Source organism: Triticum urartu, chromosome 6 (genome assembly GCF_003073215.2).
Source record: "Triticum urartu cultivar G1812 chromosome 6, Tu2.1, whole genome shotgun sequence".
Classification (NCBI taxonomy): Eukaryota; Viridiplantae; Streptophyta; class Magnoliopsida; order Poales; family Poaceae; genus Triticum; species Triticum urartu.
Genome location: NC_053027.1, coordinates 489,550,523 through 489,576,819, shown reverse-complemented (window position 1 = coordinate 489,576,819; position 26,297 = coordinate 489,550,523). Strand labels below are relative to the sequence as shown.

The following is a 26,297-nucleotide window of genomic DNA, read 5'->3' as shown; positions in this document are numbered from 1 at the left end:
GTCCGTATGTACTTTACAAATTTCTATGTCTCCATTTTGAACACTTTCACGAATGGAGTTGAAGCGACGCTTGATATGCCTGGTCTTCCTGTGAAACCTGGGCTCCTTGGCAAGGGCAATAGCTCCAGTGTTATCACAGAAGAGAGTCATCGGCCCCGACGCATTGGGTATGACTCCTAGGTCAGTGATGAACTCCTTCACCCAGATTGCTTCTTGTGCTGCCTCCGAGGCTGCCATGTACTCCGCTTCACATGTAGATCCTGCCACCATGCTTTCCTTGCAACTGCACCAGCTTACTGCCCCACCATTCAAAATATACACGTATGCGGTTTGTGACTTAGAGTTATCGAGATCTGTTCGAAGCTAGCATCGACGTAACCCTTTATGACGAGCTCTTCGTCACCTCCATAAACGAGAAACATTTCCTTAGTCCTTTTCAGGTACTTCAGGATATTCTTGACCGCTGTCCAGTGTTCCATGCCGGGATTACTTTGGTACCTTCCTACCAAACTTAGGGCAAGGTTTACATCAGGTCTGGTACACAGCATAGCATACATGATAGACCCTATGGCTGAGGCATAGGGGGTGACACTCATCTTTTCTCTATCTTCTGCCGCGGTCGGGCTTTGAGCCGTGCTCAATCTCGTACCTTGCAATACAGGCAAGAACCCCTTCTTTGACTGATCCATTTTGAACTTCTTCAATATCTTGTCAAGGTACATACTCTGTGAAAGACCAATGAGGCGTCTCGATCTATCTCTATAGATCTTGATGCCTAATATATAAGCAGCCTCTCCAAGGTCCTTCATTGAAAAACACTTGTTCAAGTAGGCCTTTATGCTTTCCAAGAATTCTATATCATTTCCCATCAACAGTATGTCATCCACATACAATATGAGAAATGCTACAGAGCTCCCACTCACTTTCTTGTAAATGCAGGCTTCTCCATAAGTCTGCATAAACCCAAACGCTTTGATCATCTCATCAAAGCGAATGTTCCAACTCCGAGATGCTTGCACCAGCCCATAAATCGAGCGTTGGAGCTTGCACACCTTGTCGGCATTCTTAGGATCGACAAAACCTTTCGGCTGCATCATATACAATTCTTCCTTAAGGAAACCATTAAGGAATGCCGTTTTGACGTCCATTTGCCATATTTCATAATCATAGAATGCGGCAATTGCTAACATGATTCGGACGAACTTCAGCTTCGCTACAGGTGAGAAAGTCTCATCGTAGTCAACCCCTTGAACTTGTCGATAACCCTTAGCGACAAGCCGAGCTTTATAGATGGTCACATTACCACCCGTGGCTATCTTCTTCTTAAAGATCCATTTATTTTCTATGGCTCGCCGATCATCGGGCAAGTCAGTCAAAATCCATACTTCGTTTTCATACATGGATCCTATCTCGGATTTCATGGCTTCCAGCCATTTGTCGGAATCCGGGCCCGCCATTGCTTCTTCATAGTTCGAAGGTTCACCGTTGTCTAACAACATGATTTCCAAGACAGGGTTGCCGTACCACTCTGGTGCGGAACGTGTCCTTGTGGACCTACGAAGTTCGGTAGCAACTTGATCTGATGTTTCATGATCATCATCATTAACTTCCTCTCTAGTCGGTGCAGGCACCTCAGGAACATTTCCCTGTGTTGCGCCACTTTCCGGTTCAAGAGGTAATACTTCATCAAGTTCTACTTTCCTCCCACTTACTTCTTTCGAGAGAAACTCTTTCTCTAGAAAGGATCCATTCTTGGCAACAAAGATCTTGCCTTCGGATCTGAGGTAGAAGGTATGCCCAATAGTTTCTTTAGGGTATCCTATGAAGACGCATTTTTCCGACTTGGGTTTGAGCTTTTCAGGTTGAAGTTTCTTGACATAAGCATCGCATCCCCAAACTTTTAGAAATGACGGCTTAGGTTTCTTCCCAAACCATAATTCATACGGTGTCGTCTCAACGGATTTTGACGGAGCCCTATTTAAAGTGAATGCGGCAGTCTCTAAAGCATAGCCCCAAAATGACAGCGGTAAATCGGTAAGAGACATCATAGATCGCACCATATCCAATAGAGTGCGACTACGACGTTTGGACACACAATTACGCTGAGGTGTTCCAGGCGGCGTGAGTTGTGAAACTATTCCACATTTTCTTAAGTGTGTGCCAAATTCATGACTCAAGTATTCTCCCCAACGATCTGATCGCAAGAACTTGATTTTCCTGTCACGTTGATTCTCAACCTCACTCTAAAATTCCTTGAACTTTTCAAAGGTCTCAGACTTGTGTTTCATTAAGTAGACATACCCATATCTACTCAAGTCATCAGTGAGGGTGAGAACATAACGATAGCCACCGCGAGCCTCAACACTCATTGGACCGCACACATCTATATGTATGATTTCCAATAAGTTGGTTGCTCGCTCCATTGTTCTTGAGAACGGAGTCTTGGTCATCTTACCCATGAGGCATGGTTCGCACGTGTCAAATGATTCGTAATCAAGAGACTCTAAAAGTCCATCTGCATGGAGCTTCTTCATGCGTTTGACACCTATGTGACCAAGGCGGCAGTGCCACAAGTATGTGGGACTATCATTATCAACCTTACATCTTTTGGTATTCACACTATGAATATGTGTAGCATTACGCTCGAGATTCATTAAGAATAAACCATTCACCATCGGAGCATGACCATAAAACATATCTCTCATATAAATAGAACAACCATTATTCTCGGATTTAAATGAGTAGCCATCTCGAATTAAACGAGATCCTGATACAATGTTCATGCTCAAAGCTGGCACTAAATAACAATTATTGAGGTTTAAAACTAATCCCGTAGGTAAATGTAGAGGTAGCGTGCCGACGGCGATCACATCGACCTTGGAACCATTCCCGACGCGCATCGTCACCTCGTCCTTCGCCAGTGTCCGCTTATTCCGCAGCTCCTGTTTTGAGTTACAAATGTGAGCAACCACACCGGTATCAAATACCCAGGAGCTACTACGAGTACTGGTAAGGTACACATCAATTACATGTATATCACATATACCTTTTGTGATGCCGGCCTTCTTGTCCGCTAAGTATTTGGGGCAGTTCCGCTTCCAGTGACCACTTCCCTTGCAATAAAAGCACTCAGTCTCGGGCTTGGGTCCATACTTTGGCTTCTTCCCAGCAGCTTGCTTACCGGGCGCGGCAACTCCCTTGCCGTCCTTCTTGAAGTTCTTCTTACCCTTGCCTTTCTTGAACTTAGTGGTTTTATTCACCATCAACACTTGATGTTCCTTTTTGACTTCTACCTCTGCTGATTTCAGCATTGCAAATACTTCAGGAATGGTCTTTTCCATCCCCTACATATTGAAGTTCATCATAAAGCTCTTGTAGCTTGGTGGAAGCGACTGAAGGATTCTGTCAATGACCACGTCATCCGGGAGATTAACTCCTAGCTGAGTCAAGCGGTTATGCAACCCAGACATTTTGAGTATGTGCTCACTGACAGAACTATTTTCCTCCATCTTACAGATGACGAACTTGTCGGAGACTTCATATCTCTCGACCCGGGCATGAGCTTGAAAAACCATTTTCAGCTCTTCGAACATCTCATATGCTCCGTGTCTCTCAAAACGCTTTTGGAGCCCCGGTTCTAAGCTGTAAAGCATGCCACTCTGAACGAGGGAGTAATCATCAGCACGTGTCTGCCAAGCGTTCATAACGTCTTGGTTCTGTGGGACGGGTGCGTCACCTAGCGGTGCTTCTAGGACATAATCTTTCTTGGCAGCTATGAGGATGATCCTCAGGTTCCGGACCCAGTCCGTATAGTTGCTGCCATCGTCTTTCAGCTTGGTTTTCTCTAGGAACGCGTTGAAGTTGAGGACAACGTTGGCCATTTGATCTACAAGACATATTGTAAAGATTTTAGACTAAGTTCATGATAATTAAGTTCATCTAATCAAATTATTCAATGAACTCCCACTTAGATAGACATCCCTCCAGTCATCTAAGTATAGCATGATCCGAGTTGACTAGGCCGTGTCCGATCATCACGTGAGACGGACTAGTCAACATCGGTGAACATCTTCATGTTGATCGTATCTTCTATACGACTCATGCTCGACCTTTCGGTCTTCTGTGTTCCGAGGCCATGTCTGTACATGCTAGGCTCGTCAAGTCAACCTAAGTGTATTGCGTATGTAAATCTGTCTTACACCCGTTGTACGTGAACGTTGGAATCTATCACACCCGATCATCACGTGGTGCTTCGAAACAACAAACTGTCGCAACGGCGCACAGTTAGGGGGAACACTTTCTTGAAATTATTATGAGGGATCATCTTATTTACTACCGTCGTTCTAAGTAAACAAGATGCAAAAACATGATAAACATCACATGCAATCAAATAATAGTGACATGATATGGCCAATATCATATAGCTCCTTTGATCTCCATCTTGGGGCTCCATGATCATCTTCTCACCGGCATGACACCATGATCTCCATCATCGTGTCTCCATGAAGTTTCTCGCCAACTATTACTTCTACTACTATGGCTAACACGTTTAGCAATAAAGTAAAGTAATTTACATGGCGTTTCTTAATGACACGCAGGTCATACAAAAATAAAGACAACTCCTATGGCTCCTGCCGGTTGTCATACTCATCGACATGCAAGTCGTGATTCCTATTACAAGAACATGATCAATCTCATACATCACATATATCATTCAGCATTCATCACAACCTTTGGCCATATCACATCACAAAACACTTGCTGCAAAAACAAGTTAGACGTCCTATAATTGTTGTTGCAAGTTTTTACGTGGCTGCTATAGGTTTCTAGCAAGAACGTTTCTTACCTACGCCAAAACCACAACGTGAATTTCCAATTTCTATTTACCCTTCATAAGGACCCTGTTCATCGAATCCGATCCGACTAAAGTGGGAGAGACAGACACCCGCCAGCCACCTTATGCAACTAGTGCATGTCAGTCGGTGGAACCGGTCTCACGTAAGCGTACGTGTAAGGTTGGTCCGGGCCGCTTCATCCCACGATGGCGCCGAATCAAGATAAGACTAGTAACGGCAAGCAAATTGACAATATCGACGCCCACAACTACTTTGTGTTCTACTCGTGCATAGTAACTACGCATAGACCTAGCTCATGATGCCACTGTTGGGGAACGTAGCAGAATTTTAAAATTTTCTACGCATCACCAAGATCAATCTATGGAGTCATCTAGCAACAAGGGAGAGAGGAGTGCATCTAAATACCCTTGTAGATCACGAGCGGAAGCGTTCAGAGAACGGGGATGATGGAGTCGTACTCGCCGTGATCCAAATCACCGATGACCAAGTGCCGAACGGACGGCACCTCCGCGTTCAACACACGTACGGAGCGGATGACATCTCCTCCTTGATCCAGCAAGGGGGAAGGAGAGGTTGATGAAGATCCAGCAGCACGACGGCGTGGTGGTGGATGCAGCAGTGATCGCAGCAGGGCTTCGCCGAGCTTCTACGAGAGGGAGAGGTGTAGCAGGGGAGAGGGAGGCGCCAAGACTTGAGGTGCGGCTGCCCTCCCTCCCCCCTCCTTTATATAGGCCCCCTGGGGGGCGCCGGCCCTGGAGATGGGATCTCCCAAGGGGGCGGCGGCCAAGGGGGGTGGAGTGCCCCCCAAGGCAAGTGGAGGCGCCCCCCACCCTAGGGTTTCCAACCCTAGGCACAGGGGGGGCCAAAGGAGGGGGGCGCACCAGCCCACTATGGGCTGGTTCCCCTCCCCACTTCAGCCCATGGCGCCCTCCGGGATGGGTGGCCCCACCCGGTGGACCCCCGGGACCCATCCGGTGGTCCCGGTACAATAACGGTGACCCCGAATATCTTTCCCGATGGCCGAAACTACACTTCCTATATATAATTCTTCACCTCCGGACCATTCCGGAACTCCTCGTGACGTCCAGGATCTCATTCGGGACTCCGAAGAACTTTCGAATTACTGCATACTCATATCTCTACAACCCTAGCGTCACCGAACCTTAAGTGTGTAGACCCTACGGGTTCGGGAGACAAGCAGACGTGACCGAGACGACTCTCTGGTCAATAACCAACAGCGGGATCAGGATACCCATGTTGGCTCCCACATGCTCCTCGATGATCTCATCGGATGAACCACGATGTCGAGGACTTAATCAATCCCGTATTCAATTCCCTTTGTCAATCGGTACGTTACTTGTCCGAGACTCGATCGTCGGTATCCCAATACCTTGTTCAGTCTCGTTACCGGCAAGTCACTTTACTCGTACCGTAATGCATGATCCCGTGATCAACCACTTGATCACATTGAGCTCATTATGATGATGCATTACCGAGTGGGCCCAGAGATACCTCTCCGTCATACGGAGTGACAAATCCCAGTCTCAATTCGTGCCAACCCAACAGACACTTTCGGAGATACCTGTAATGTACCTTTATAGTCACCCAGTTACGTTGTGACGTTTGGCACACCCAAGGCACTCCTACGGTATCCAGGAGTTGCACAATCTCATGGTCTAAGGAAATGATACTTGACATTCAGGAAAGCTACAGCAAACGAACTACACGATCTTTGTGCTATGCTTAGGTTTGGGTCTTGTCCATCACATCATTCTCCTAATGATGTGATCCCGTTATCAATGACATCCCCATGTCCATAGCCAGGAAACCATGACTATTTGTTGATCAACGAGCTAGTCAACTAGAGGCTCACTAGGGACACATTGTGGTCTATGTATTCACACATGTATTACGATTTCCGGATAATACAATTATAGCATGAATAATAGACAATTATCATGAACAAGGAAATATAATAATCATTTTATTATTGCCTCTAGGGCATATTTCCAACAAGACAGACACCCGCTAGCCACCTTATGCATCAAGTGCATGTCAGTCAGTGGAACCTGTCTCACGTAAGCGTACGTGTAAGGTCGGTCCAGGTCGCTTCATCCCACAATGCCGCTGAATCAAGATAAGACTAGTAACAGTAAGCAAATTGACCAAATCATCGCCCACAACTACTTTGTGTTCTACTCGTGCATACACATAGACCTATCGCATGATGCCACTATTGGGGAACGTAGTAATAATTCAAAATTTTCCTACGTGTCACCAAGATCAATCTAGGAGATGCTAGCAACGAGAGAGAGGGAGTCCATCTTCATACCCTTGAAGATCGCTAAGTGGAAGCGTCACAAGAATGCGGTTGATGGAGTCGTACTCGCGGCGATTCAAATCGTGGAAGATCCGATCCAAGCGTCGAACGGACGGCGCCTCCGCGTTCAACACACGTACAACCCGGGGGACGTATCCTCCTTCTTTATCCAGCAAGGGGAGAGTAGAAGTTGAGGGAGAGCTCCGGCAGCACGACAGCGTGGTGGTGGAGCTTGCGGTTCTCCGGTGGGGCTTCGCCAAGCACTAAGGAGGAGGAGGAGGTGTTGGAGGGGGAGGGCTGCACCAGGGGAAGGGGTGCGGCTGCCCTCCCACCCCCCACTATTTATAGGGGTGAGGGAAGAGGGGGCCGCCCCCCCTAGATGCATCTAGAGGGGGAAGGCGGCCAGGAGGGGAAACTTGCCCCCAAGCAGGTGGGAGGCGCCCCCTCCCCCTAGGGTTTCCAACCCTAGGTGCCTTGGGCCCTTGGGGGCGCACCAGCCCACTAGGGGCTGATTCGCTCCCATATTCAGCCCATTAAGTCCTCCGAGGCAGGTGGCCCCACCCTGTGGACCCCCGGACACCTTTCGGTGGTCCTAGTACAATACCGATAACCCCCGAAACCATTCCGGCTGAAAACTGGACTTCCATATATAAATCTTCACCTCTGGACCATTCCGGAACTCCTCGTGACATCCGGGATATCATCCGGGACTCCGAACAACCTTCGATAACCACATACAATTTCCCATAACAACTCTAGCGTCACTGAATCTTAAGTGTGTAGACCCTACGGGTTCGGGAACCATGCAGACATGACCGAGACATCTCTCTGACCAATAACCAACAGTGGGATCTGGATACCCATGTTGTCTCCCACATGTTCCATGATGATCTCATCGGATGAACCACGATGTTGGGGATTCAATCAATCCCGTATACAATTCCCTTTGTCCATCGGTATGTTACTTGCCCGATATTCGATCGTCGGTATCCCCATACCTCATTCAATCTCGTTATCGGCAAGTCTCTTTACTCGTTCCGTAACGCATGATCCCATGGCTAACTCCTTAATCACATTGAGCTCATTATGATGATGCATTACCAAGTGGGCCTAGAGATACCTCTGCATTATACGAAGTGACAAATCCCAGTCTCGATTTGTGCCAACCCAGCAGACACTTTCGGAGATACCTGTAGTGCACCTTTATAGCCACCCAGTTACGTTGTGACGTTTGATACACCCAAAGCATTCCTACGGTATCCGGGAGTTGCACAATCTCATGGTTCTAAGGAAATGATACTTGACATTAGAAAAGCTCTAGCAAACGAACTCCATGATCTTGTGCTATGCTTAGGATTGGGTCTTGTCAATCACATCATTCTCCTAATGATGTGATCCCATTATCAACGACATCCAATGTCCATGGTTAGGAAACCATAACCATCTATTGATCAACGAGCTAGTCAACTAGAGGCTTACTAGGGACATGTTGTGGTCTATGTATTCACACATGTATTACGGTTTCCGGTTAATACAATTATAGCATGAACAATAGACAATTATCATGAACAAGGAAATATAATAATAACCATTTTATTATTGCCTCTAGGGCATATTTCCAACACTTTGCTCACTTAGAATTCTCTCAAAGTCGTCAGAGGATGGGTTGCTCTCAAATGACAAGTGTCAAGTTCTCTCGGAGCAGCCAACCAACAAGTGGTTGTGAGGGCGGCTATTTATAGTTAGGGGGCAACCCGGCATGAATTGTCATAAATGGCCTTCTCTGATTCGACCGTTTTCAGGATAAGGATCCACTCAACAGCTGGCCCGCGGCGCAACATGGTCAGAATTTGAACTCTCAAATTCGTCGGGGCACTCAATTTCCTCACTTTTAGGTAGATCACACTGGTGAAATCCTAACTCCTCAGCGTGACCAAATTCGTCAACGACCAGATGAACTCCATCACTGTCGCTAGCAAATGCTTCAACTGTTCCGAAGATTTCCAAAGACTTCACTCGAAGCAGCTTGTGTATGTATGTGTTTGAGCATCATTTGGAAATGTGAACTATGATTCACCTAGACCCCCTTTAATACGGTTTTTCCTATGACTCAAATAAGAAGAAAGAAACTATGAAAACAAAAGTCTTCAAGCTTCCAGTCTTCACACAATTTCTGGAAAGGTCATGCCAATTTTATCACCAAATTGTTCACTTGAAGAAATCCATTTTTATGGGCCGTCTTCCATGTGTTAAACCAAATCTTCAGGGACTCTTTCTCCTGTGTATACTCACAAACACATTAGTTCCTCAACCTATTTGTCTTCAATACTCCAAAACCACTAAGGGGGCACTTGATGCACTTACACTTTGTTAATATAGTCGGATTATATGGTGTTTTCCCCTCTTTATTTTGTTGTGATGAATTGAGTCTTACTCTTTGAGGTTTCGTTATGTTGGATTGAATATTTTGGATTTAAGAACACTTGATGTATGTCTTGCATGTGGATACCCGTGATGACAATGAGGTATTCTATTGAGTTACTTGATGTATATTTTGGTATTCAACTTGCGGATTTCTGTCACACTGGATATCTATGCATAGGGGTTGATACACGTTTTCATCCTACGTTCTATGATAGAAACTTTCAAGTGATTCTTTGTCGCACGTTGAGGGATTGTTATATGATTCAATTATGTTAGCACTGTTGAGAGATTGCACTAGTGAAAGTATGAACCCTAGGCATTGTTTTCAAGCATTGCAATACCGTTTGTGCTCTGTTTTATCACTTGCCACCTTGCTTTTTTATATATTTTTAGATTACAAAAACCTATATCTATTATCCATACTACACTTGTATCACCATCTCTTCGTTGAACTAGTGCACCTATACAATTTACCATTGTATTGTGTGTGTTGGGGACACAAGAAATTTCTTGTATTTGATTGCATGGTTGTTTGAGAGAGAACATCTTCATTCTACACCTCCCACAGATTAATAAATCTTACGTCATCCACTTAAGGAAATTTTGCTGCTGTCCTACAAAACTCCGTGCTTGGAGACCCAACAGAGTCTACAAGAAATAAAAGTTGCGTAGTAGACATCAAGTATCACGAACAAAAGGAATAAGTGGAGCCACATCCTATCATGACCAACCGCAATGTGGCACCTCTCCAACATCGATGGGGGGTCATTCAAAGGGAAGTGAACAAGTACGTTGACTACTACTCACAAGTGACCAAACGCCCTCAAAGTGGGATGGGAGTCGCAACTCACGTAAGCTCATTTGGTTCATCTTGTCATCATTTGCATATGCTTCTTGTGTTTGCATTCTCGTGCTCATACATATATTGTTTGCTAGACGGTGGTAGCAGACACTTTGTATCACAAAACGGAGAAGAAGTCGTTTGCTTTTAGCCATTGTTGGATCATATTGAAAGGAATGCCAAAGTGGACACAACTTGTGGCCGATCACAAGGCAGACAAGAAAAGGAATGATGGATCAAGGTCCCACCAATCAATTGGGTTGGACGATGAAGAGGACGATATTGTCGTCGAGAATGGAAGAGCCACAGTGCCAAAGAATAACCGCAAGTCATGAGAAACAAGTGGGAGAAGACAAGGGCCTCCCGTGGCGTCGCGGCTACAGAAATGTCCTCCACATGGAAGGCATTTTTTCAGCGAGGGAGAACAAAAAAGAGGAGAGGTACACGTTTATGTTGGATGCGCAAAAGGAGAGGATGGATTGGGACTGGAAAAAGACGAAGAAAAAGTTTGAAATTGAGAGAGAGAAGATCGAGTTGGACAAGCACGAGGCGGCGATCAAATGGGAGCTCAAGAAGGCCAAGACATTTGAAGAGATTGACATTGAGAAGGAGATGTTGCAACTCGCACGGGAAGCATAGGATGTGAAGATCATGTCGATGGACGAAACCCTTTTGGATGAGCATGCAAAAAAGTGGCTTGCGGAGAAGAAGGAGATCAACGAACGTAGGGAGTACGAGGCAGCGAGGGCGGCTGCGGCAGCAGCGGAGCATGCAGTCCAGATGCAGGCGGAGCAGGAGGCAAGGATGGCCTCGAAGCAGGCGGCATGAACGGCGTCCGGCCACTGATCCGACCAGCAAGCGAGGCATCCGTCACGTTCGCACATTAATTTCATTTGGGCATGTCCAAATTGTTGAACAATGATTTCCTTTGCTTTGTTTTGAACCATTGAATTTGAACAATTTATATCGCATGATTATCGTGCATGGGTTGCATGAATTTGAGACTCCGTATTTAAGGTATATAGATGTGCGACAACTCCTACAAGGAACTGACCGCATTCAAAGGGCCGGATTTGTTAAGTCGGGCTATGAATTATGTAGTACAGACTTTACAAAGAGGCTGAACCAGTTGCGATGGAATAGTCGAGCGCCTGTCCCTTTCACCGGTGAAACATCGCGGTTCCTATCCACGGAGAGACGAGACAACTCCTATAGCAAAAACTCGCTTTTCTTCCCGTCCATACGACGCTGCTGACGCCTAATCTTTTTTCATCAACGTTGAATAGCGAACTAGGCACATCAGCCTGGATCACCATTGGGCCGCTGAAAGCGTCGTTTGATTACAAAAGGTGGACGATTGGACGATGACTTGTGCGTCAATCTTTTGACATAAAAAGTTTGACGTATCGTTCGTTAACTTCAGCAGCTTCATGAACGCCGCTCTATCTTATCATCTTTGTAAGTGCAAAAGGAGATAGAGAAAAAGGAGTTTATCTCTTGAATAATTGGTGGGTGGGTGAGTGGAGAGTCGGCAAGATATAAACTAATTAGTGTGTGCGAGAGGAGAGATAATATACTCCCTTCGTTTCTAAATATAAATTTTTTTAGGTATTTCAAATGAACTACAACATACGAATGTATGTAAATATATTTTAGAGTGTAGATTTACTCATTCTGTTTCGTATGCAGTCACTTGTTGAAATCTTTAAAAAAACCTATATTTAAAAATAAAGGGAGCATTTGCGTACATATATTCACACGTCAAATTCTTCTTACAAAAATAAGATCACACTTCCAGAAAAAAAGATCATACTCCACTAAAAAAAGCAAAGCGGTCGACTCTTTGGATTATCATCCAATCAAGTATTATCATCGCCGCCTCTGTCCATGTCTAATCCACAAGACCTGGATAATAGGCTATGCTAAAATCAGGCACCCTCTTTTCGCAAAACACACACACACACACACACTTTCGGGGTGAAATGGTCTACACATTATTAGTTGACTAAAGTTTGTTCATCGCCATGTTACTTTTTCATGTTTGCTATTCTTCACCCACCTGAATATTTTGCCAGTTCAATTGATTCTCACACGAAGCCCCGAAGAGGAGATTTCGACCATGGCGTTGTCGGCGGAGGCATGTCAATAGATTGTCCGCTATAAGTGGGGGACCTTTTTAAATGTGACCACTAATCGGATTGGACAAAACCCGAGGACGAGATGGGGACACCACGGCTAGTGGCGGCCTTGCCGGTGGGGGCTCAGACATGGCCTTACTCGAGGCGAGGCAAGAGGATAGGAAGGGATGATGGGGCGAAAAAATCATGGCTCGATGGAAGGCCGGAGGAAGAAGATGAAAGGTTCCGTACTCGAGGAGGAGGAGGAAGAAGTTGAGCCGCTGGATTTTGATCCAACGGTCCAAACTGATTCGACTGAAGGCATTTTTCTATCAGGCAATTATGCAATAGTCTATGTATTTGAGGAGATAACAGGATGTCGCCCTGTTGGCTAGGCCAGCAAGGAGCTAGCTAGCCCACCAACGCTGGAGTACGGAGTGACCCATGGTGCTTAGAGATTTCTTCTATAAAAATACGTCTTCAAGGGCTAGTCCTGAATGTTTTTGTTAGTATTTTTATGTACTTGGAGAAGCGATGCTTCATCAGGCCAAAATCACTGTTCTGACCTCTTTAGCAATCTTTGCCATAAAATGAACTCGACATGAAAGTATTTTATGATCTGACCCTTTTAACAACGCCACAGCCCGTGGCGTTTTTTCTCCATATAGAAACGCCAAGATAGCTCACGTTTCAGCTCCATATTCAAACGCCGAGCTAGCTCACGTTTTTGCTCCACATGTAAACGCCATGGTAGCTGGCGTTGCTGCCCAGGCGGAAACGCCATGAGCTTTGGCGTTTCTAGCTGGTATCTTGCAGAGTTTACTGTGTCCTATGCATGCATACGTTTCTATCCCAAATAAATGACACCTACCTGCTCCTATCCAAGAACTAGGATCATAGCCCATGCAGCTCAGCAAAGCTAAATCACCTCATGCAAGAATATCTACTGTCTTATATGGTACCAGTAGTACAGTGTAGTACAAGAGCTAGCCGGCCTGTGGTTAAAGAAAATGCAGCTAACCATGAGCTAGTACTGCAGGCTACATGCACTGACGCAACGAGTAGACAAGACGTATGTTATATGCATGCCATGCTTCGATGCATGCATGTAAGGGTCCGTGAGCACTTAAAATAAATGTAGTACTCCACGGTCTCGTAAGCTAGCATGCAAAGAAAGCCTACTAATGATTAGAGTACTATTAGTAGAGTACTATTTGCATGTACTCGAGAGTTTCAGCTAGAAACGCCAAAGCTCATGGCGTTTCCGCCTGGGTAGCAACGCCAGCTATCATGGCGTTTACATGTGGAGCGAAAACGTGAGTTAGCTTGGCGTTTGAATGTGGAGCTGAAACGCGAGCTACCTCGACGTTTTTATATGGAAAGGAAACGTCACGAGCAGTGGCGTTGCTAAAAGGGTTAAATCGTGAAATACTTTTATATTGAATTTATTTTGTGGCAAAGATTACTAAAAAGGTCATAACAGTGATTTCGGTCGCTTCATCATGTGGCAGTGCCGCTTGCGCTTGGGGGCTACATGCCGCCCGGAGGAGTGCATGTGCAGCCGTACCGTTCGCCCTCGAGCGCCGCTGCACGCCTGCATGCGCCCTCCTGCGGCAGGCCGTGCCGTTGCCGGCGCCGAGCCCATGCCAAAGGTGCGGCCCCGGTTCGTCTGTGCAGGCGTAGCCTCGATCTGCACCGTCGGACCCGATCTTGGAATAATTAAACTAGCACCGCATTGACCTCTCGAAGCAAATCCACCTACTCGTGAAATGTTTATTTTCTCTCTCGCATGGAAAGCATAAAAGATTCCGAGGGTATGTACTTGGGGAAATGAGAAGGGTGTTCGCGTTTCGCACCTCGTAGAAACCTAATATTTCACTGCCCCGGAAGTAAGGACCAGAGCGAACATGTGATTTAGGCACCATATACTCTCATATAGCCTTGTAAAAAAAATATGTGCGGAGGGAGTCTTGGCTCCCGGGTGGATTTGTTTGCACATGAACAGAAATTTTAAAAAAACTGAATATTTTTTATAGATACTCGTGTTAGTGTCGCAAGCATGCTTGATAAATTTGATGTGAAACAGGGCAACAATGTTTCATCAGTGAAAAAATAAAATTAGGTATAACATTTGGTGCTTAATTTTTTTTCGCGGGCCAAATGCTTAACTTTTTTACCTAAAAATTTGTAGGTAGCATTTGAATGTGACTATGAACACATCAAATTTTTGTTGGGATTTTCTTGATATTTCAAAAATTATTTTTTGCCTGCAGGAGCACGTGCATCTAGGATCCAAATTAGATTTCCGATTATACATGGACTCCTGGTTATACATTAACTTATGTTGTATACGCGAGAGTGATGATTTTTTATGTATTTTTATAACAATGTTTTGTTTTGTATCTTCCACATTTGAGACTTGACTAATTTCTTTAGCCTTTTGTCGTACTGCATAACACACCCGATAGATTTTTAATCAGATGAGTGATGCCAGCCCTAGCGCAATTTATACGTGGAGCGTGCTCCATGAAACTACTATGGTAGTTAAGGTATTGATGCATGTGCGACATCGAGACATGGATCCTTACCGTTGTATTTATCATCCCCAATTCTGTTTTACGTCAGACCTCAGTGCATATAAAAAGTATAAGTCTATTGTTACTATGTTGATCACTTTCTTTTTTGTCGGGCTAATAATGTTTTTTCCAGTTAGCAATGTCACAGTCTTTATGTATGCGTCGCATCAGACACTCAAATATGTGTGGTCTGCCAACGGGGTAATTACACACATACGCATACAAACAATATGCCACCTTATAGATACTTGTGATCTGGTTGCTACACATATGTGAATACTGATGTGCAATGTATGTGCATGGAATCAACCAATGTTCTTCAAAGTCCAAAATATAGTGCATGCCAAAATGAGCGAGAAGGGCGTTTAAACTTCATGCATTGGCTCAGGGAGCTGCTAGCCACAAATGCTTCTACATCTGTTGGTTTACAATGCATCGATTTTCTAAATATTGCACAACAGGGGAAAAATGCAAAATACTAAGCCGCCCTGTGTTCTTTTTAGGGTTATAACGTCCTTTTGGTGACCGAGCTCATTGGAGAGCTTAAATTTTGAAAAATCAAAATTCAAACTTGCCGGTTTAAAAAAAGCTGAAAAATTGTGCAAGTAAACAAGAAATATTATGTTTTCGATAAAGGGTGGATTTTATTGACTCAAAATGGAGCATCAAGAGAATACAAACATAATGAGTACACACCCGGTCTCTGCATAACTAGGATGCACACAACCAACACTAACTCACACACATAAAACACGCCGACAAATAGTAAAGTCATGTAAGACCAGAGCTAAACGTAGGCGATAAAAAAAAATCCAAAGTAACAGACACGCGATCGACAAACTACAACAATGACCATATCCACACCAATCATCTCATGACACCACACGAACGGGGTTCTTCAATAGTAACGCCTTCAGGAAGGGAGCGGCGCCTCAAACATCGACGTCGCTGGATCTAACCACCCATGGTCAGAATCTAGGTTTTCACCCTGAAGAACCGGTCTGAGCATATCCGAGCAATGCCTTCAACAAGGTAACGACATACAACGTCGTCATTGCCAGGTCTAGCAACATGTGTCAGACCTAGGCTTTCACCCCGGAACTCAAGACCAGGTGCTCGAGTAGCACCATCATCAACATCACTTATGTGTCGCCGCCACCATTTTTTCTCGATCTCAGCAGGTATATGCGTTGTGTATCGCCGCTGCTGCACCACCATCCCTCTGCGTCAAGTCATTATCCAAAGTTTGCATCTCTCTTCGAAGTGAGCCATCGGATGTGGAGAGAGGAGCCCTCACGAAGACCTTTCCGTGACCACCGCAATCCGTTGTGAGTCCGCTGTCGTAGGCCGGATTGGTCGAGGATATTATGTGTATGCGTGTAAATTTTTAGGACGAAATACCTTAAAATGCTGTCTGTACAGAAAAATATAAATTCATGGCCCAGGAGGATGAATAGTATCATGTGTTAAAAAAAATCCTAGATTTGTTTTTTTGACAGCCCTAATTTCAACTTATTTTGCCTTGAAAATTTACAGACAAATGTGTTATGTCTTCATGCATATTTGTATTTTTTTCAGAATTTTTTGAAACGTTAAAATATGAATTTTGATAAAATTTAAAATTTGAATTTGGAGGCCTTCATGGAGGCCGAGCTCCAAAAGCAATTTTCGTTATAAGATGCCCTATATTTTGATGGAGGGAGCATTTTTAGAAGTAGAGTCAAACAGAAGAAGAAAATAACGGCACTGCAACATTTGAGTTCTCAAAGATCCTCGTCAAAATAAAGCGAAACAGCGAGGGCGCAAAAGCGAGAGAAAACAATCACCGCCACCACCCCGACCTGCACTTCTCGTCTTCTGCTCCGCCGCACCTCCGACCCATCCCCCCTCTCTCTCAGCCCCACTTCTCCAGATCTACTCCAGTGCCGCCTCCAATGGCGTCTCCAGCCGGAAACCCTAATCCGAACCCCGGCAACCCCAATCCCCCCTTCGAGATGGCCATGCTCTTCAGGCCGCCTCCCAACCCCGCGCCGACCGCCGCGCCCATGTTCCCCGGCGCCGCCGGCCCGCCGCCGCACTCCGGCCCCTACTCCTACCCCCCCGCCACCCCTCCCTTCCACCTCCGCCCCTACCTCCACTACCCGCAGGATCCCCAGCCCCCCATGCCCCGCCCGGTCATCCCCTTCCCCATGCCCAACCCGAACGCGAACCCCAACCCGGGCGCTAACCCCATGGCCGCCGGGGGCGCCAACCCCGGCGCCCGCCTCATGCAGCTGCTCGGCAGCTCCGGGTCGGGCCACCTCGAGTCCGCGGTATCTATGCCCCCGCCGTCGTCGGAGTTCGCCGCCGCGCAGCCGTCGCCGCTCCCGGCGATGCCATCCGCGCCGCCGGCGAGGATGCTCAGCAGCACCAGCAGCAAGGTGCCGAGAGGTCGGCTTCTGTGTGGCGGGGACAAGGCGGTGCACAACGTTGACTCGAGGCTGCCTGGGGAGGCGCAGCCGCCACAGCTGGAGGTGACGCCGATCACCAAGTACACGTCAGACCCAGGTCTTGTGCTGGGCAGGCAGATCGCTGTAAACCGGACGTACATCGTCTATGGGCTCAAGCTGGGGAACATCCGTGTGCTAAACATCAACACCGCGCTTCGGTCACTGCTCCGTGGCCATACACAGGTATATATTTTAGTCCAGAGAGATAAATTGTTGGTTAGTTCTATGTAGAAATGCTCATCCACAAATTGAATCGCTGGGTAGTGGGTAGTGGGTAGTGGGTGTTAATGATGAATGATGTATTTAGCTAAGGGAAAGGATCTGAAAAGTTCAAAGTGTAGATACTGCATTCCCCATACGCTAGAATAAAATACCTTATACATTTTCGGGTGAAACCATTTTCAGATATTTTGTTATCATCACATTCAGTTGCATGTTATTTTGAAAACAACCTCTGATACATTATTATTTGTATCGATGTCATGACGAGGCTGATGAATTAATTATGTATTAATAGATATGTTAATTCTGAATTTATGTTGGCTAGACCGTTAAGAAGGGCTGAATTAGCTTATTTCAGTGAATTTGAACATTCTATGTGGATGACACTCATGGAATAATCACTGCCCATAATGCCGTTACTGTGTGGTTGTTTGCTCGTGCTCAAATTCAGCAATTTTAATTTATAAAATATTGTATGTAAACTTGTCCCGCAATTTAAGTGTTCAAGGAAGTGACTGAGGATTTCTGATGTCAATATTTGTCAATATCTTTAGATGGTAATTGGTTATGCACTCCTCATTTTCACGTGGGTTCAAATTTTACTAAGTATATGAAAGTGCATTTATTTCTTATGGCTTGTGTTCTTTCTTCTTTAGAGGGTCACGGACATGGCTTTCTTCGCTGAGGACGTCCATCGTTTAGCAAGGTACTGTGTATGGAACAATAACATAATCTGAATTTGTTCACCCAGTTGGCAGCACAACAAAAAGTTGTCTTCACTCTCCTTTGGAGATCACATATTTAACATTGTCTGAGGTTATTTATACTATATAAAAATAGCTAATCCTTTTCCTTATTCTTTATAATTGTGTGGGTCATGTATGCTAAGTTGCTCTCTTCTGCTGCAGCGCAAGTGTGGATGGACGGATATACGTGTGGAGGATTGATGAGGGGCCCGATGCAGAAAATAAACCACAAATTACAGGAAAGATAGAAGTTGCCATACAAATTGTAGGTGATGCTGTAGCTTACCATCCAAGGATATGTTGGCACTCTCATAAGCAAGTAAGGCATCATTTACATAACATTTGCCACCTCCAAGTTCATTTTGCATCTCAACTCACTAATGGAGTTGCATGTTTATCCTACAGGAACTTCTGTTTGTTGGAATCAGAAACTGTGTCTTAAGAATAGACACAACTAAAGTTGGAAGGGGAAGAGACTTTAGTGTTGAAGAACCTATCAAATGTCATCTTGATGAGCTTATTGATGGTGTACGCTTGGTTGGTAGGCATGATGGTGATGTGACAGATTTGTCCATATCTCAGTGGATGACTACCCGACTGGCTTCAGGATCAAATGATGGCACGGTTTGTATCAAATACTCTCCTATTTATTGTGAAAATTTGAATTCTGCGGAATTGGGAGAAGTATTTTCTGAATGGTATTCTTGAATATGCCATCAGATTCTAGTTCTTCTGAGCAATATGGAAGCTTATTTCCTCTTTCATTTCACTGAATAAACTGTATAAAAAACCATTGATTAAAATATGACTGAATTTTCCATCGATAGGCTTGCAGAGTTAATTATTTTTATTCTGGTTGCAGAGTTTTTTTTAATAGTATCCTAATACTTTGTTCTCTTGTCATTTCAAAGCACCTTTCTCTTAAGAAAGGAAAGCAAACCATATGTCTCGTGGAAATAGTTCATCGAATGATATGTGGTTTGGACTGTCTCCCCCTTGATTTGATGGTTTTGACTGCATTTACGCTGTTGTAGTCAGCAATATATACCATATAAAATTATTTGCAGTGCATAGAAAAACTGTGAAGTACGTTTCACCTGCTATGTTCGCGTAACCTCGATTGATGGTTATCAGGTGCTGTCTGGTTACTGCTAATAGTCGGTTGAAAACTAACATCAGCTGCTAGGTTAAGCACTAATGAGGCTGCCAGCAATTTTTCGACTTAGTTGGCCTCTCTTTTCCCTGTTAGACATTATTTTATTTAGAGAAGTGCTGATCATCCTTACTAAGCACATTTGTAATGTATATTGGTTTATTTTGCAGGTAAAGATTTGGGACGATCGCAAGTTAGCACCTCTATCGATTCTAAAGCCACATGATGGTCAAGCTGTTTACTCAGTTGCCTTTCTTACAGCACCTGAGCGCCCGCATCATATAAATCTCATCACTGCTGTATGCACTCTTGCACAGATTACTTAATTTGTCCCAATGATTGCTTAGTTTTACTTGCCTTTTTGAAGCACACGCTTTTGTTGGGGCATCTTGCTCAGTTTTACAACGTTACATATACCAAAACACAATGACATATATTAATTAGGAATGAACTATAAGGTGCCTGTACCACTTGAGTTTTAGTAAAATCTAAACGGAGCTGTATTTGCCTACAATTGCCAAGGGACAAAGAGGCAAAGACTCTGCTCGTGGTTTGGATAGTCTGTGAAATGCTACATTATATAATGTTCAAATGGTAGACTCATTTTGTAGATATTCTATTTCTGTTAGAAATGATCAGTTAATGTGATTCTGCTCTTATCATCTTCTGAGAAACAGAATAATTGACTGCATGTTGTGCAAATATGTTAACAGATGTCTTACATGCTATTCTGGTTCTTAATGCAGGGTCCTCTAAACCGAGAAATTAAAATTTGGGCTTCTACTAATGAAGAAGGTTGGTTGTTGCCAAGCGACTCTGAGACTTGGAATTGCACGCAGACCCTGGAACTTGTTAGTTCTCTGGAACCTAAAGTCGAGGAGGCATTTTTCAACCAAGTCGCAGTGCTGCCTCAAGCAAGCATTATCTTACTTGCGAATGCGAAGAAGAATGCTATTTACGCTGTGCATGTTGAGTATGGCTCAGACCCCGCTTCTACCCGCTTGGATTATATCGCAGATTTTACAGTCGCGATGCCTATTTTAAGTCTTACTGGCACACATGAAAGCCAACCTGATGGTGAGCAGGTAGTTCAAGTCTATTGTGTCCAAACAATGGCCATCCAGCAGTATGGGCTGGAGTTATCACTTTGTTCGCCTCCTACATCTGACACTACCTCATTTGGAAGAGACCCTGCTATTTCACGTGTTTATGATACACCTCTGGAAGTGGTAGGAGCAGAGTCATCCACGGGAACTAGCTTTACAGATTCTTATACCGTCGGTACTTCGAGTAAACAATCAACTTTTGATCAGACTGCAGGTAAAACAATTACCATGTCTCATTCAATTGCTTCAGTTAATTAAGAGTTTTCTTTTGCTTATGATTTATCTCATTATCTGCAGAGTTTGATCTTAAGCCATCAGCTCCACCACTTACATACACAGAAGGTGATGGTTCTGCGCATCTTCAGTCTGCCCCTCTTGCATCAAACACTGATCTTACTGGATCAGGACCATCAGTAGGCAACCGTGACAAAGACCAATCAGCTTTTGATTATTCGACAAGCCGAATCACTGAGCCAGTTGCCTTGACTAGGCAAGATACACCCATGCCAAAACCAGTTGCCCTCGCTAGGCAAGATACACCCATGCCAAAACCAGTTGCCCTTGCTAGGCAAGATACACCCATGCCAAAGGACAATTTTGGAAAGGATGAATTAAGAGACAGCCACAGTGATGTTCAGATGCTCCCAAATCCTCGCATGATGTTTAAGGTAGGAGGAAATGCCACTCATCTCATAACTCCATCTGAAATTATATCAGGTGCTCTGTCTGCTGAAAGCAATCAGATCTCTATATCTGATGGCGCAAAAATCCAGGATGACTCTATTAGTAGCCCTCGGATTGCAGAAGTGGAAGCAAAACATGTCGATGAGAGTAAATCTAATCATGATTTGGAACTTGAAGCTGTCAAGGAAGCTCAAGTTGTCTGTGAGAACTCAGAGAAAGATCAAAATTCGTTGGAGCAAACTGTTGAAATGATCAGTGAGCGTTCAGTAACAACTGATAAGTATAGCGTGGAAGAATCACGGTCACCATCTGATAGACTGGTCCCTGACCATACTGGTGCTGCTGGAGAAAATGTTTCAAACAAAACCGTAGAAAAACCTGGCATAAGTGACTCCTCTGTGTCTAGGGAGCAATCATCTTCATATACAAAGGACAAGGTTTTTCATCCTCAAGCATCTGGTCAGTCATCACCTTCTACAAGTGCATTTAACTCAACTGAGTCTTCACATGAACCTGTCAGCAGTGCATACCCTCCTATTCAATCCTCTTCAGAAGTTGCCGATATGCTGCAACAGGTGAGCATTGCATTAAACTATTCTCTTATCTATGTACTCTGAAGTAACTTTAGTCGAATGGAGTTGCTTGTAGTATTCTGGAGTTCTACTTGCTGTTTGGACTTTGCAATACGACCGTCTTGGCCTCCTATTGCAATACGACCATCGTGGTCTCTTTGCCATCCGGCCTGCAATATGAAACTAATGCTTCTTTGATGTACTATTGTACTGTACTAACGTCAACAGCAATTTGCATATAAGCTCTAGTTTTACATGTCGATAATATTTGGCCTGAATTCAAGAGTAATTTGGCTGTTGACTGGTTATTAGACTTGCTACTACTAGAAAATCACAGGGTTGTCCTTTCTGAAGACAGTTTCTTTATGCTTAGTTTAGATTGGGCTGGGAAGTGGGAACCAATGTGACCCTGCAGCCTGCCAACCTGGCATAAACTTGGCGCAGTTTCAAGTTTAAAATCAATGTGAGTACTGAGTAGGATAGGCTGAGGTTGGAATCCCATTCAATTCCTGGTCCATCCAAACTAGGTGTTACGGATACAAATTCCTTATAGACTCTGGTAGTTTTCTTGTTTCTCACGTCCTGCATGTAAACACACATTCTTAAATATTTTGTTGAGATGCATGAGAAAATCTGTACAGGTAAAATTGTCATTTCATTCTGGGTTTCACTGGGAAAAAAGCACTGGCCTAATTGGAATGAAGATCCATGGAGTGACAACCGTGGTATCCCATCTAGTATTGGCCCACTTGTCCAGTACCCTGAGTTGGACATGATGTAGCCATCTATGGCCAACTTAACAATTGTGCCTGCTTGTAAAATCAGCAAATATCTACTCTTTTTTTAGGAAAAGATATACTTGGTTTGTTTTGATTTGTCACTTGACTAGTGCTATTAGATGGTGAGAATTCTAGGTTATAACACTATGGCTTTTAGATCAGCGTTATATGAGTATGAGCTTCAGTTTATTTACTGTGTGGTCGCGTGTCTTGCAGCTAATAGCCATGCAGAAGGATATGCAGAAGCAGCTAGGTACTATCGTTATTGCTCCCATTGCGAAGGAAGGCAAAAGAATTGAAACATCACTAGGCCGTACAATGGAAAAATCTATCAAGGCTAGCATTGATGCCTTGTGGGCTCGTTTCCTGGAGGAGAACACAAAACGTGAGAAGGCTGAAAGGGAGCGAATGCAGCAAATGACCACTCTCATCACAAGCTCAATAAACAAGGACCTTCCTGCAATGTTGGATAAGTTAGTAAAGAAAGAAGTTTCTTCACTTGGACCTGTTGTTGCACGGGCAATGACACCTATTATTGAGAAGTCTTTAACTTCTATAGTTGCTGATGCAGTTCAGGTTGTGCCTAACTTCCTGTTGCATTTGTTGTTCTTGCTTTTGCCACCCTTGCTCTTGTTTGACTGTTTGCATTTAGAAAGCGGTGGGTGACAAGGTGGTGAATCAGCTGGACAAATCTGTTACTGCAAAACTTGAAGCTACACTTGCTAGGCAAATCCAAATGCAATTTCATACATCTGTAAAACAGACTCTTCAGGTATGTATCATCTTGTAGTTTGTTCTTATAGATGGTATTCTAGCAGCTCTGATGTGGCATGTTACATGTTGCATCTGATTTGTTTGTCGTGCCTTTGTTTCTCAGTAGATTGCTTAAGTTGTTCATCTATATATGAAATTTACTGTAAGATCAATTTGTTTTAGCTTTGCTAGATGTACTAATTTGTTTTAAATGGATGTATGCAGGATGTTTTACGCACTAGCTTTGAATCATTGCTTGTTCCAGCATTTGAACAATCATGCAAGACAATGTTTGAGCAAGTAGACAGTGCATTCCAGAAAGGAATGTCTGAGCATGCTGTTGCTATTCAGCAGCAGGTTGAGGCAGCACATACTCCATTGGTGCTTACTTTAAAGGTAGGATATTTGTTATTTGGAATGGCTGGAAATAGCAAGTTAAAAGTATGCATTTTTCCTTTCCAATTGTATAATAACAAAAATGTTTATATAATTACTTTTCAGGAAACTATCACTTCTGCGTCCTCAATCACCCAGAATCTCACATCAGAGTTACTTGATGGGAATCGCAAAATTTTGGCGCTGGTTACATCTGGCAATGCCAATGCGCAAAATACAAATGTTCTGCAGCCCAACAATGGTCCTATCACTGGCCCGCCAGAGGTGCTGAATTCTGAAACCTTTTAAACTTACACATTTTTTCTGATTGGCGACCTGTCTAAGCCGTTTGATGTAGTATGGGTATGCCTATTGGGTATTGAGGGATGAGTCTTCAATCTTATTTTCCTTGTCTTAGGTAAATAATATGATGATTGGTGACATCAAGACATCTATATAATTTTCATGTGCCCTGCAATTTTTCAGGTCGAGGCACCATTAGACCCGATGAAGGAGCTGGGAAGACTGCTAGCTGAACACAAATTTGACGAGGCTTTTACAGTAGCACTTCAAAGAAGTGACGTGTCAATTGTGTCTTGGTTATGCTCTCAGGTATCGTCGTCCTTGATTGGTCAGCTAATGCTGAGCTATATGACCCTTGTTCATTAACTTGCTCATACTGGAATAGCTGTGTTGGATTTGTTATAGCTCTACCCTCTTGTACAGGTTGATTTGCGTGGATTATGTACAATGGCCCCAGTCCCTCTGAACCAGGGAGTCCTCCTAGCCCTACTCCAGCAGCTAGCAGTTGATATTGGCACCGAGACATCCCGGAAAATTCAGTGGATGACAGATGTTGCCATGGCGATCAATCCGACAGACCAAGTCATCGCCATACATGTGAGGCCCATCTTCGAGCAAGTCTACGCCAAATTGGCTCACCACCGGTCGCTCCCCACCACCAGTCCATTGGATAACAGCAATCTTCGCTTGCTTATGCATGTCATCAACTCAGTTCTGCTTAGCTACAAGTGATTCTAGCTGGCTGCAGAAACAGCGGGGGAGTATGATGGTCTATTCTTTCTTTGTATAGAGAGAAAATTTTGAAAAGCAAGGGAAACCTAGAAGGACGATGGAAACTGTCACCAAGAAAAATTGTTAAGGGCTGATGTGCCCGCCCCCTGGTGTAAATTAGGCTTGTATTGGACTTAAATTGGAGTATTTCCATGTGAACTGTCTACAAGTCTCTTTGTTCTTGAGCACACAGTCGTCCTTTGTAGCTCCAAGTTTTGATAGTGGTAGCAGCCGCTTGCAGTGGTGAGTGGCTGTTGCTTTCACCCAAAATATGATTGATGTTGTTTGTGTGTGGAAGCTGCTGACGTCTTGATTTTTCATGTACCTGCCTGTTGCTGTTGCAGCTTATCGTCTGTACGGCTATGTATGGACTACTGACGTGGGATTGGGAACCGGGTGGATGCCTGGAAGCCGGTGACACTTCGAGCTTTGCCTGTGTCAGGCCGTTAGCCACACATCCTCATGTGATCGTTGCATGTATGTGGCAGCCGAAAAGCTTTTTTTGGGCAGGGTGGGTGGGTTTTGGTGCATTATGCTGCTGCATTAGAGCAGAAACCACACTAGGTATATTAATCATATGCAGTAGATAGGTTGATGCACATATAGCTGCTAGGTCCTAGTGAACTCTGAGTACCTATAACTGGGACACCATGTTCAGTTAACTGAAGCACCACTGCAACAGCCCAAGCGACGCACTGCAACGGTATTGAAAAGACTTAACGCCCTCCATGCGACATCCAACGGCTCAGATTGTATTACCTCTCCCAGCCGTCATTTACCCAGTCATTTTCGTGCTTTTGCATATGTGGTAAGCAATTCAAACTATTAAAAAAAACATCAAACCTTGCTATTTTTTTTAGATAACTCTCACCTTGCTTTGCTTACATAGCAATTCTCCTTTTACTATTCCTGAGGCTACAAAGCCATGTAAGAGCTGGAGCTTAACAACTATTGTTCCCCTGTTGTAAGGGCAAGTATAATAAAGTGATCTACCCGAGCTCTAGGAGATGCCACATCAGTTTTCTTATTGCTTGGTTGGAGAAGAGAAAAGAGAAACAAGCAGTAGAATTATAGCCAGCTCGGGCTCTAGCAAAGTAGCAAAAATTGTGAGATAATAAGATGTGGAACATATTAATGACATAGCATACAAGTATGGCCATGTATTCATAACTGGGCTATTAGATTGACTATAGGTGACGTGACAACTTTA

At 44.3% G+C, this 26,297-nt stretch overlaps 1 protein-coding gene across 1 annotated transcript; it reads left to right on the top strand.

The window, feature by feature from the left end:
• Positions 1-16,952: 16,952 nt before the first annotated feature.
• LOC125514463 (enhancer of mRNA-decapping protein 4-like) lies at positions 16,953-25,384 on the top strand. Its single transcript, XM_048679806.1, has 13 exons — positions 16,953-17,806; positions 18,502-18,551; positions 18,754-18,910; positions 18,997-19,215; positions 19,915-20,043; positions 20,491-21,064; positions 21,148-22,109; positions 23,102-23,461; positions 23,538-23,657; positions 23,864-24,034; positions 24,140-24,298; positions 24,500-24,625; positions 24,740-25,384. The coding sequence occupies exons 1-13, from the start codon at positions 17,069-17,071 to the stop codon at positions 25,046-25,048; spliced, it is 4,074 nt and encodes a 1,357-aa protein (XP_048535763.1). The 5' UTR covers positions 16,953-17,068; the 3' UTR covers positions 25,049-25,384.
• The last annotated feature ends 913 nt before the right edge of the window (positions 25,385-26,297 follow it).

What these genes read in the sequence shown, in the direction of transcription:
- LOC125514463 (XM_048679806.1), top strand. Translation starts at nt 17,069, where the DNA reads ATGGCGTCTCCAGCCGGAAACCCTAATCCGAACCCCGGCAACCCCAAT. An exon ending in TGCTCCGTGGCCATACACAG is followed by an intron (nt 17,807 to 18,501) that starts GTATATATTTTA and finishes TTTCTTCTTTAG; the next exon opens with AGGGTCACGGACATGGCTTT. An exon ending in CTGTAAAACAGACTCTTCAG is followed by an intron (nt 23,658 to 23,863) that starts GTATGTATCATC and finishes GGATGTATGCAG; the next exon opens with GATGTTTTACGCACTAGCTT.